The sequence below is a fragment of the Eurypyga helias genome, unplaced genomic scaffold, assembly GCF_000690775.1.
Source record: "Eurypyga helias isolate BGI_N326 unplaced genomic scaffold, ASM69077v1 scaffold15235, whole genome shotgun sequence".
NCBI lineage: Eukaryota > Metazoa > Chordata > Aves > Eurypygiformes > Eurypygidae > Eurypyga > Eurypyga helias.
In genome coordinates this window covers 30,435-41,467 of record NW_010252217.1, presented here as the reverse complement: position 1 = coordinate 41,467, position 11,033 = coordinate 30,435, and the positions used below count along the sequence as shown (strand labels likewise).

The following is an 11,033-nucleotide window of genomic DNA, read 5'->3' as shown; positions in this document are numbered from 1 at the left end:
CTTTTCAAGTGCTGGCCTTCCACTCCATTTAACATGTTGCTGTAGTAACACTGAGCTCTCATTACATTAAGTACCATGCCTGGCCCACCTGTCACCACGTTCTGCCAGATGTAACTCTGACAATGGCACCAGCTAAAATGAAGCCTTGAAATAAGCTTATTAGCCCTGAAAACTATAAGGCATCAGGCATCTGCAGCAAATTGATAGGGCAAATTCTTGACAACACAAGAGAAAAAAACTGTTCCCACAATTAGATGTGCTTTTCCCCCCCCATCAAAGTGATACAGGTGTATACTTAAAGACTGTTAGGGATTACAAAAATAACTCATTAATGTGATTTGTTATTAACTTCTAACAGAGATCTTCAACAGAGTTATAAATATCACTTGCTACCATCTAATGACATGCCAACATTTCCTTACTAGGACTTGAGTAGTAGTACCAGTCCACGATTAAATAACAAAATGTGGTATACTGGAGAAGGAGTACTCTTATCAATTTAAACAAATTATAAAGATGTGTAGAATCTTTGAAAATTAAGACACAGGATTATACCAAGCATAAAAAGTTTTTTATTAAGCTCAACTATCTTAGAGATCAGAAAAACCTGCATATGGATAACCAAGGGCTACCTATCCTACCTGTCTGTCTAAGATTCTCCTTTGCATAGTATATCGAATTAGGGGCTATAGAACATATGGCATAATCAATTTATACCATCAAATATAAAAGATAATGTTCACTTAACTGCAGATTTTGCTGGAAATCTGCCCTAAAGAAAACCACAGCACTACCAATTGGTCCACTCAAATACTCAAACATTTCTCATTATTTACAAAGTGCTTCTGTAAGAAAAACTTATTTCAAATGTCAGGTAGTATGATAAGACTACTAGAAGTAACAGTGTTCTAGCCACTGTTCAAAAGTAGAGTAAGAAAATTTAGCAGAAAGTCATCCTACCGTAATCTTCCATCCTGTGCAGCTGCACCCCCGGCTATAATTTTTGTAATGAAAATACTTGAATCATCCCCAATGTGTGGGTTGTCCGTACCACCTGCAATACTAAAGCCAAGTCCTGAATTTCCCTAAAGTTAGATGGGAAAAAAATTACACATTACTTTAGTGGGAAAAAGATAGTCTGGTATATATATATTTGATTTGATATAAAAACAAATTTATATACATGTCACTGATACAAAATATTAAAAGACACTTTAAGCAATATACTACATAAAAAAGTATGTAAGATGTAATTATATGTATTTTCCTAGAAGTAAGAACATAACTCATTGTGTAACTAAGAGATACAGTTCAAACCCCACCGCTTACTCACCGAATTGAGCTTCACAACTACATAGAATCATAGAATGGTTTGGGTTGGAAGGGACCCCAAAGACCATCCAGTTCCAACCCCCCTGCCATGGGTAGGGACACCTTGCACTAGACCAGGTTGCTCAAAGCCACATCCAGCCTGGCCTTGAACACTTCCAGGGATGGGGCATCCACAACATCTCTGGGCAACCTGTTCCAGTGCCTCACCACCCTCTCTGTGAATAATACTTTGCCTCTCTAGTGAGCTAGATCTTTAAGATTATTCATACAAATATTCGCCCCTCATTAAATTATTAATGACAAATTATTTTTCCCAGCAAAGCCCCCAAGTAATTTGTGTCACATATGTAATATATCCTCACAGGTGCAGAGACTTTCTCTTCAAAGCTTGCTGCCCTTACTATGACCTGCAAGACCTCTTCACCTTCCCAGTAACTACCAGAAGAGCTCAGCATGTTAACAGTGCAGCTCAAGAGAGCCGAGATCTCTACATCGAAAACCTAACAAAGCAACGCACATGAAAAGGTGTTACTTGTAATCTCAACTGGGAGCCTGAATCTCAACATAAAACCTAAGGCTGTAAATAAAAGCCTATCCTAACAGCAACATAGGAAGTGAAATCATACTTGGTGTTATTATGCTCTACAAGCCTAGATAATAACATTAAATGCCGTATGTTTCAGGGAGATCCTTCCCACATTTTACTAATAATGGTCAAGGATATTACTAAAATCTATTCCTGCTCCAGCAACTGGGTGTACTGCTTTTTTCTTTAGGTTAAATAATCTACTTAAAATTTAAAAACCACTAAGGATCATTGTGGATTGCCATTTAGCAGTATCGAGAGGTTAATTTCTCCCTACTAAAGTCTCACAAATCCCATTTAAAACAGAGTACAGAAAGACATTTAGCAGGTTACCCTTTCAAGAGTAATTTCTTCATACTCATAATCTGCATCTGTGCCATTGACCTATGAAGAAAGAAAAGGGAGACTTGAGAACTTCATACAGCACAGTTTGCTCAGGCGGTGGTTCACTCCCGTCCAACGGCATGTGCTGATGCACACCGACCACCGAGCTCAGAGGGGACGTGCGATTTTCACACTGCCCTGTACACGAGTCAGACGCTTTTTGTCTGAGTTCAAAAGTGAAGTTTTCAGAGAGCAGACTGTTCCACACAGCCGCTATAGAGCGAAAACCCCTGCTTCCAAACGCCAGACAATAAAATGCTCTTCAGATCCTCAGTTGTTCCTCAGGCCACAAAGTAAGCTGAAACTGTCCTTAGTAGTCTGTTCAGTGGAAAAGATACTGTAGTTTCCACACGTGATATTTCTCCATTATAAAGGGAAGAGGTCTTGACCTTCTGCATACATGAAACTCTATCTGTTACTACATCAACACCACAGCAGCCACTCTGATCAAGAAGTTTTTGTTAGCTTATCTCCAAGAATGACAACACGTGCTAACTGGACCAGTCATGTAGCGTTACAGTACCTGGGAAATGGCTCAGGACAACTGATGAGTATGTGGTGCTTTTTTTAAAATAAATAACAAGGGCAATAATTATTTTCCTATTCATTACCATTAGGCAAAACAAAGCCAATCCTAATAACCAGTCTGCTCTACTTCCATGTACAAAACTTTGTAATCCAGTTTTAAAATATCATCTAGAAAAAAGAAATAAACAAACACCTCCATAATTTTATCTTTTGCTTTAGCTCAATTCTGCAGTCACCCCCCTTTTTTTTGAGTTTATTTTTTGATTGATTTTATCTAACAAACCAAACATCAGCAGACACAGAGGCAAAGATACATCAAATGATAAGAATTATTGTCCTATTCTACCTTTTGCAAGTTTTGAAGTGATCTCAGATCCACTAAGCCAAGCTTTATTTGCAGGGACTTCCCCTGGCTGAAGGAGGTTCTACACAAATGCTGCAATTATGCCACAACAGAAAAGTAGCAATATTCTTCAAATGAGAAAACCTATTATTAATTCAGCAGAATTTGGTTAGAACCTTTTGGCTGTGCTGCATTTAATTTTGCTTGTATGATTAAAATTTTCATGTGCCACCAACTTAGGTTTTGTTTGTATTTCCCTAAGCTTTTACAAAGAATAAAAAAAATAATACGCTTCTTGGTGTTTTTTTTCCAAACCACTTTTGAGTTCAAAGGGGGATTACTTCCTCAGCAGCTCCATGATTCAGCTAAGAGCTGTGTTCTTGACTATTTGTTCCTTGTTGACCTTCTAGATTCATATTTTCCTTTTTTTATTTCAATAGAAAAAGCTTTAATAGCTCAGGTTTTTGTAGATTCACGATGCAGTTACCTCACAATTGTGATTCCATTAGATCCTTGAGAACCTAGAAGGATATTCCTTTCCTTAACTTCCTATGCTTACAGAGTAGGTTAGAGTACAGACAGTTATGGGCTTGTTTGTTTTCCATTCACTGCAAACTGGTAATTTAGATATCTTACACTTTTTAGTGCCGTTTTATCCTGTAAATGCTATTTTCTCTCCCTTTCTACTATCTACTGTCCTCCACGTGGCTCTATCAGATGGGGCCTTCTGAAATGTGAACACAATTTATTAATCTTGGTTTCGGTTTCTATGTGCAGGTAGACACCTCACCTCCAATCTGCTTTTCTGAACTGTATCTGCATCACATCAATAAAAAGGCCACACGCTGCAGGCTACTGCTGTGATCTTTTAGTCAGCAGCATCATTATTACACTCATTTATGAGCCAATTATGTCCCTGTACTAGTCTTTTGTCTTCTGCTTAAACTGTTAATTCACACTTTTGTCTGTTTTCAGTATTACAGCTTCTTTCTAGCGACCTTGCTAAGTTATGAATGCTTTTGACAAGGACAAAATTTATTCTTTACTTGCTAATACCAGTACTTAGAATAAACACAATATAAAGCCATCAGCCCAGACATTAACACTTCAGGAAAACTACAAGCAACTGGGAGATCAGTAAAGGCAGGAGGAATGTACAGGAGGAATTCAGACCTGAAACCTATGCCAAACTTGCATACATTCCAAAGCCTCTGGAAGTGTGTCTCTGCCAGTGGTACTCCCACCACAAAACACACTGCCGAACACAAATTTTAGCCTCCACATAACGACAATTATTACCATAATGTTTCAAACAGAACCAACCCATTTTTATCAACATTAAGGGAACTAAAATCTTAAGTGTAGCCACTGCATTAAAAAGTGTTTTTATCAGAAATGCAATGGAAATGGCACATTAAATACTAAAGCATCTGCCTGCACAGTTGAAGAAACAGTGTTCTCTGAACACTGAACCTTCTACCTGCCATCCACAGCATCTTTTCTTCCTTAAACAGCTACTGAAGGACTTCAAATAACCACCAAGACAGAAGCAGACAAAAATCAAGCACCATCAGAAGGATGAAGTAGGTATTATTAAACAGTAGAAACAGACCTACACAACTGCGCACACAAAGCATTATCTGAAGTTGTAACTGAAAGTGTAGGCTTACGTATGTCGGAGTCTCCAAAGAATCTGTATTCACCAGCACTGGAGGGGGATTTGCCTTTAACAAAAGAACAAAAAAAAATTATAAAGCATAAGAGAAAGAAATACTAATGATAATTATACAAGTTAGTTTGCTGTGTTTTTCAAAGTTCTGTTAAAAGGCAGCCTTAGCTTGAGAATCTCAAAAATTCACTTTCCGAAAAACTTTGTTTCTACCCTGAACAAAGTGCTTTTGTGCCATGAAACCACACTTGTCCAAAACTCAAGTTCCTATTTTATATACAAGTTCTGCCATTTATTCTCATTTTACAACAGAAAACCTGAGTCACACTACCATTTAACATGATGTCACTTACCCTAGTACTAGGACATTCAGAAGTTGCTTTACCAGACAGTATCTTAAAACCAAGTTTTGGTGGATTTGATTCCTCTTTCTTCCTACTAGGACGTTACTCCCCCTCCCTCCCCTTTCTTCAACTTGCAAAATGGAAAATCAGCTTACAGAAACACAAGCTTACGGAAAGAAAGGATCTACAAAACTGAAACAAACTCACAGCAGCCATTCACCTACTGCACAGCAGTGTATGCTTCCACCTTAAAATTGTTATAGATTCACAAACAATAGGCAGTCAGAGATTATTCCTATAGAATATGAAACAGTATAGCCTCCTCACGAGCCAGGAACTGGCAGAATAAATTCAACTTGTACTCTCTGATATTACTGAGAATTTTTCTGAAGAAAAAAAAAGTGGTTTCAACTGAAAGAAAATCCATAGACTGGTGGCATTTATCTCAATACTTCCTAATAGATTTCCTATTTTTGCATCAATTATCTGCCTTTGAAGTAGGTAGCATTAGGGTTAAATAAAGCATGGAGATATGTTGCAGACTCCAAAGAGTGTTGATGTATTAAGTTCAACGAGACCTACAAATTCAGTGGCATAAAACCACAGTTAATCTCCCTAATGCTTTGATGAAGCTGAGATTTATATATATATACATATACATATAAATCCATTATCTTTACAATTAAGACATTCTTGATAATTTTTTTTTTTTTCATCTCATGTGCGTATGTGGAAATAAATTTAGGGACAATTTAACAGGCTGCAATAGAAGCTAGTATTAAACTCATTAAAAGATAAACTTGAAACCTACAAAACCATGACAATTACATTAACCTATTCATATTCTGGATTTGAGTTTCATTACTATGACAACAACATACTTCTGAAGAATTCACAATTTTTAAAAGCTAAGAAGTAAGCAATGACTCAGAAGATTCTTACAAAAGACTGGAGATTAATAACCTACCATCACCAGACAGGAGTCATCAATCTGCTGTCAGGTTGATGTGTCAGAAATTAGGCCTGATCATTTAATAAGTACCAAAATACTTAAGTTAACAGAGTAGACGATTTAAAAAAAAAAAATAAAAGGGAAACAAAAAGGATAATGCTTATGACTCTGGCAAAATGCCACTAAGCACCTTTCTCACCCCGCAATTCTCTCAGTAGATACATGGGCATGCCTTATGCCATACAGAGATCAAGTACTGATTACTAGTATCGCGATAATCATCTGTCAAAACAATGCTATCCCTCACAACCATTCTCTGCCATTGTTACATTCCAATTTCTGCTTCTCATTCAAGTGCAAGTTCTATTAAAATCATATTCTGTACTAAAAATACCAGTCAGCTAAATTATGCATCACCACCCTGTAAGAGCTTTACATTTAACATGATTTTAAGAAAAACAAAACAATACACTGTATTAAGAACCTGACTGAATATGCAGCATTAGGAGTCTAATCTCCACTAGATCTACAAGACAACAGCATACATACATTTATGTTATATTTGTGTATCAACTATGAAAATATTTTTATTTTTTATAAATAAAAAACAAGGCAAGGATTAATTTTGAAAGTTCCATCATATATTTTATATTTCACTTCAATTTTGGAATGTATTTTTATTTAATGTTGTGATACTGTCATACCCAAGTATAATCAACAAAGCAGTGCCAGTAAAAGCTGGTTTCCCATCGACCTCTTCCTTGAGGCTGACAAGTGTTCTTTTAGTGTCTTAATAAACGAGGAGGAACACTAGCAAAAAGCAAATTGCTACTAGTGGGTGAGGCTACTATATGAGCAACATGCTGGAGACATAAACTAGCTAACAGAAGCCAAATGCCTTCTGTAAGTTAAGTAATCATCCCTAATATTCCTTCTGCATTTATCTGAATTTGCCATCAAGAAGCATTTCCAAGGGGGAAGGAAAAAAGCTTTGTGCCAGGCATTCCAAAAGGTACACCTGGACACTACAAAGACACAGGGCAACATCTAACTCAACACATAAAACGTTTTTTGGAAGGAATACCTAGTATTTCAGTCTGTTAGGAAAGACTTCTCCAAATTACCTAACACTTTAAAGCTTCTGTGCCAGGGCTTGTTCAAATATTTAAAAGGCATTTGACAAGTTTGTTTACAAGCAGACTAAGGCCTTGCCTAAGGGATAAAGCGTCTAATGAAAGAAAGAGATGTATCCGTTGCACAAAAATGCATCTGCCAAATCCAAAGTTGATTATAACTTCCTGTGGTAATTTCTAATTGCTCAGAAACATGTATGATGCAGAGTTCTATCACTGACTTCTGCAGGTATCTATATGCACTCAGAAGACACAGAGGCACAGACTACTCAATTCTTACTCTTCTGCTTGTAATCCAGCATCAGAGGGCTGGAGCCCCTCTGCTGTGGGGACAGGCTGAGAGAGTTGGGCTTGTTCAGCCTGGAGAAGAGAAGCCTCTGGGGAGACCTTGTAGCACCTTCCAGTACCTGAAGGGGCTACAAGGAAGCTGGGGGGGACTTTTTAACAAGGGCAGGGAGTGACAGGACAAGGGGTAATGGGTTAAAATTGAAAGTGGGGAGATTTAGATTGGATATCAGAAAAAAATTCTTCATGGATAGAGTGGTGAGGCACTGGAACAGGTTGCCCAGAGAAGCTGTGGATGCCCCATCCCTGGAAGTGTTCAAGGCCAGGCTGGATGAGGCTTTGAGCAACCTGGTCTAGTGGAAGGTGTCCCTGCCAACCTGTTCTAGTGGAAGGTGTCCCTGCCCATGGCAGGGGATTTGAAACTGGATGGTCTTTAAGATCCCTTCCAACCCAAACCATTCTATGGTTATATGAAACAGTTAAGAATCTAATCAAATCTCCCATTTGCCTGTCGGGAAAAGCACGGGTGACAGATTCGTGTAAGCCTACAGCCACTAGAAACTGCATAATAAAACAGCCAACTGTAAAACTTCTGAAAATTATTAGATTATGTGAAATTTCGCACTGTAGCAAAAATTAAAGACCACCACCTGTTAAAAGTTTAGACATGTAGCTTGAAAGCAGACATTAAGAAAAAAATAATACTGATGTGTATGCTACAAAAATATCCCAATAATATTCTGGATAGCTTTATTACCTTTTAAAATTAATAAATATCTGTCACCAAACAACTGTAAAAGTGACCCATCTTCTCAAAAGGTGTGCACCCATGGTTTGAGATTTGTGCACTGAAAGTTACCAAAAAAAAAAAACCCAAAGCCAAAACCCCCCCACACACACACACACCAAAAACGAACAGAACGCCATTCAGTGTGCAAAAATACACCTGCTCCCCATCCTAAATAATTTCACAGCTTGGCACGCTGGGGTCACATATTCCAAGTTACGTGCAAGACATAAATGCTAACTCATGTTTACTGCTTTCACTTGTTGGCTGACAGAGTCCTTGGGAGGCAGTCGTGAAGGCTGGACATTCTTCAAGAAGGAAATCTTAGAGGCGCAGGAGCCATCCCCACATGCCAAAAGACAAGCCGGCAGGAAGACCACCGGCCTGTCTGAACAGAGAGCTTTGCCTAGAACTCAGGAAAAAAACGTTTACGACGCCCATCTACATGAAGGGCCAGAAGGAGGATCCAGGGAACTACAGGTCTGTCAGTCTGAGCTCGATGCTGGGGAAGGTTATGGTTCCTTTAAGCTATTTTATAACTTACTAATATGCTTTCATATGAAAATACAGATATTTTATTAAATGGATTAAAATCTGCTATAAAACAAACAAAAATTAAAATGAAACTTCAGTGTATTACTAATTCAGCTATTTCACAGTTCATCTCAAACCCATGTGTAAAGAGTACCAAAACATGAACTTAAACAAAACAATTAAATAAACAGAACAAATGAAGGTTGAACAAATGTAACAAAAAAAGAATAAAAACCTGTGGTATGGTGGATGGGATGACAGTGGTCTCAGCAGGGACTGGTGGGACAGGGATCACAGGGACAATGGGAGAAGAGGAAGGAACAGCTTCTGTGGGCTAAAAATCACCAACAAAATGTCAAGAATAATGAAGACTAGAAAAAAAATTAAACAAGATTCAAGTTTAACAGCTTAAAAAAAATAATTCTGAAATAGCATCTGTCTTTGGAGACTGTCATCACAACTGAAGAGAAACCACACCATGCTGCATACGGCTGCGCACCCCCAGCAACGGTCAGAGACCCCAAAGTAGTAAGACACATCCACATTGCTTATTTGTACCCAGTTACTCACCTTGCAGGACAGAGCAGCAAGACTTCGGGGTGCAACAGAAAACCTGGCTGTGTCAAGAACAGGCTCAAGCTGTTGTGGGCTGGTTTCACAACAGATGCCCTTCACTTAGACAATAGTGTGCACAAGCAGGGAGACAGGCTGAAGCTCATGGCACTGAACAAAGTTATACTCTTTTTTGATGGGGAGGGGGAGAGGAAATCACAGTACATTAAGGATTCTAAACTGGGCAAAAATAAAAAAAAAAACCACAAAAACCCACTTTTAGTCAAATGGGCAGAAGTTGCTAAGACAGATTCAGTCTACTTCTCAACCACCTTCACACAGCTTTACCATACACCTTCAGACTAATGGAATTTTTGTCTTAGGAATTTTCATTGAAATATTAACCAGTAGAGCTCTGGACACTGAAGCTGCCAGGAAGCAAGGTTACAAATAGAATTTTGAGCAAAACATTGGCTTAAATCATTTTGAGATGTTAACATATTGGCTGTCAACAAGTTGTCAGCAACATAAACTACTGGCAACTATCATCAAAATTAGAAGCTGAATAGCGGATCAAAGCTCTTCCAACTTAGTTGTTCCAAGACAATCTTGTGATCTTTAAATATAATGAAATACAATGACAAAAGAAAATACTAAACCCTGGAAATTAACAAAAACTCAGAACATAAAAGTAATAAATGTACTGTAAGGTTGAAATATTAAAAAAAAAAACACACAAAAAAAACACCAAAGCAACATATACCAATAGCATACACCAAATTAAATGGTAAAAGCAAATACTAAAGAAACTTGAAACAGCCCAAGAGTAGCAACCCTTATTGAACGGACATATGGTTTTTCTACAGGTTTTTTTAGCTCAAAGTCAATCTAATCATAATAAACAATTGGTGAAAAATGTTCCAGTTTTCAACAGATATAAGAACAAAATATATTTTATATCTTGAAAGATTACTACTATTGTCATTTAAACATCCTTACTTCTGTGGACACCACCACAGTCTTTCAAGCGTTAAAAAGGGGGGTAGGGGAGAGTCTAGAAAAATGATAATGCACATTTTGCAAAGGATGCAGGAAATGTTCAGTGCAGCAAACCTCCAGTTACTGGAGAACAATGCAACCTTTAGAGAACAGGTCAAATTAAATAGATTAAGCAATCATTCAGCCCTATGTATGCAAAAAATAAGCCAACTTTTTAAGCCTGTATTGTTCCAAAGTAAGCAGCTTCCCATGTATACACATAGTAAAAAAAAAAAAAAAAAACCACCACCCTGTTAACTGAAAGTTCAGATATACACATATTACATATCAAAATATAACACAATATTAAGGCTGAAAAGCTAGCCATTACTAGGTCAGAAAAATTCCAGCTTTACAGTTACAACTCCTGCAATAAGAGAAGACTAAAACCAAATCTAAGTTATTCTTACATACTGACCACATTCCCCTGCCCTCTGACTTTGCAAAATAACTGATACAGTCATAGCCACTGCCTCATGGGCCAAACAACCTGCACCGCTCTCTGCACCAAACAGCAGCTTTTTTCTCCTGCTTCCTTCCTTCTCTCTCTGGGCTTCTCGTTCCCA

General features: G+C 37.8%; 1 protein-coding gene across 3 annotated transcripts in view; it reads right to left on the bottom strand.

Moving 5' to 3' along the window:
- The window catches only part of DLG1 (discs, large homolog 1 (Drosophila)), an 84,092-nt gene that overhangs the window by 51,749 nt on the left and 21,310 nt on the right, over positions 1–11,033 (bottom strand). For 2 of the 3 annotated variants that reach the window (XM_010152293.1, XM_010152294.1), the window contains exons 2-4: positions 4,844–4,897; positions 2,252–2,302; positions 961–1,085 (exon numbers count right to left, since the gene is read on the bottom strand). In XM_010152293.1, coding sequence (XP_010150595.1) covers positions 961–1,085; positions 2,252–2,302; positions 4,844–4,897 — 230 coding nt within the window. Of the gene's footprint in view, positions 1–960; positions 1,086–2,251; positions 2,303–4,843; positions 4,898–9,112; positions 9,212–11,033 lie in introns of all 3 variants that reach the window. The other variant, XM_010152292.1, reaches the window with a different exon arrangement.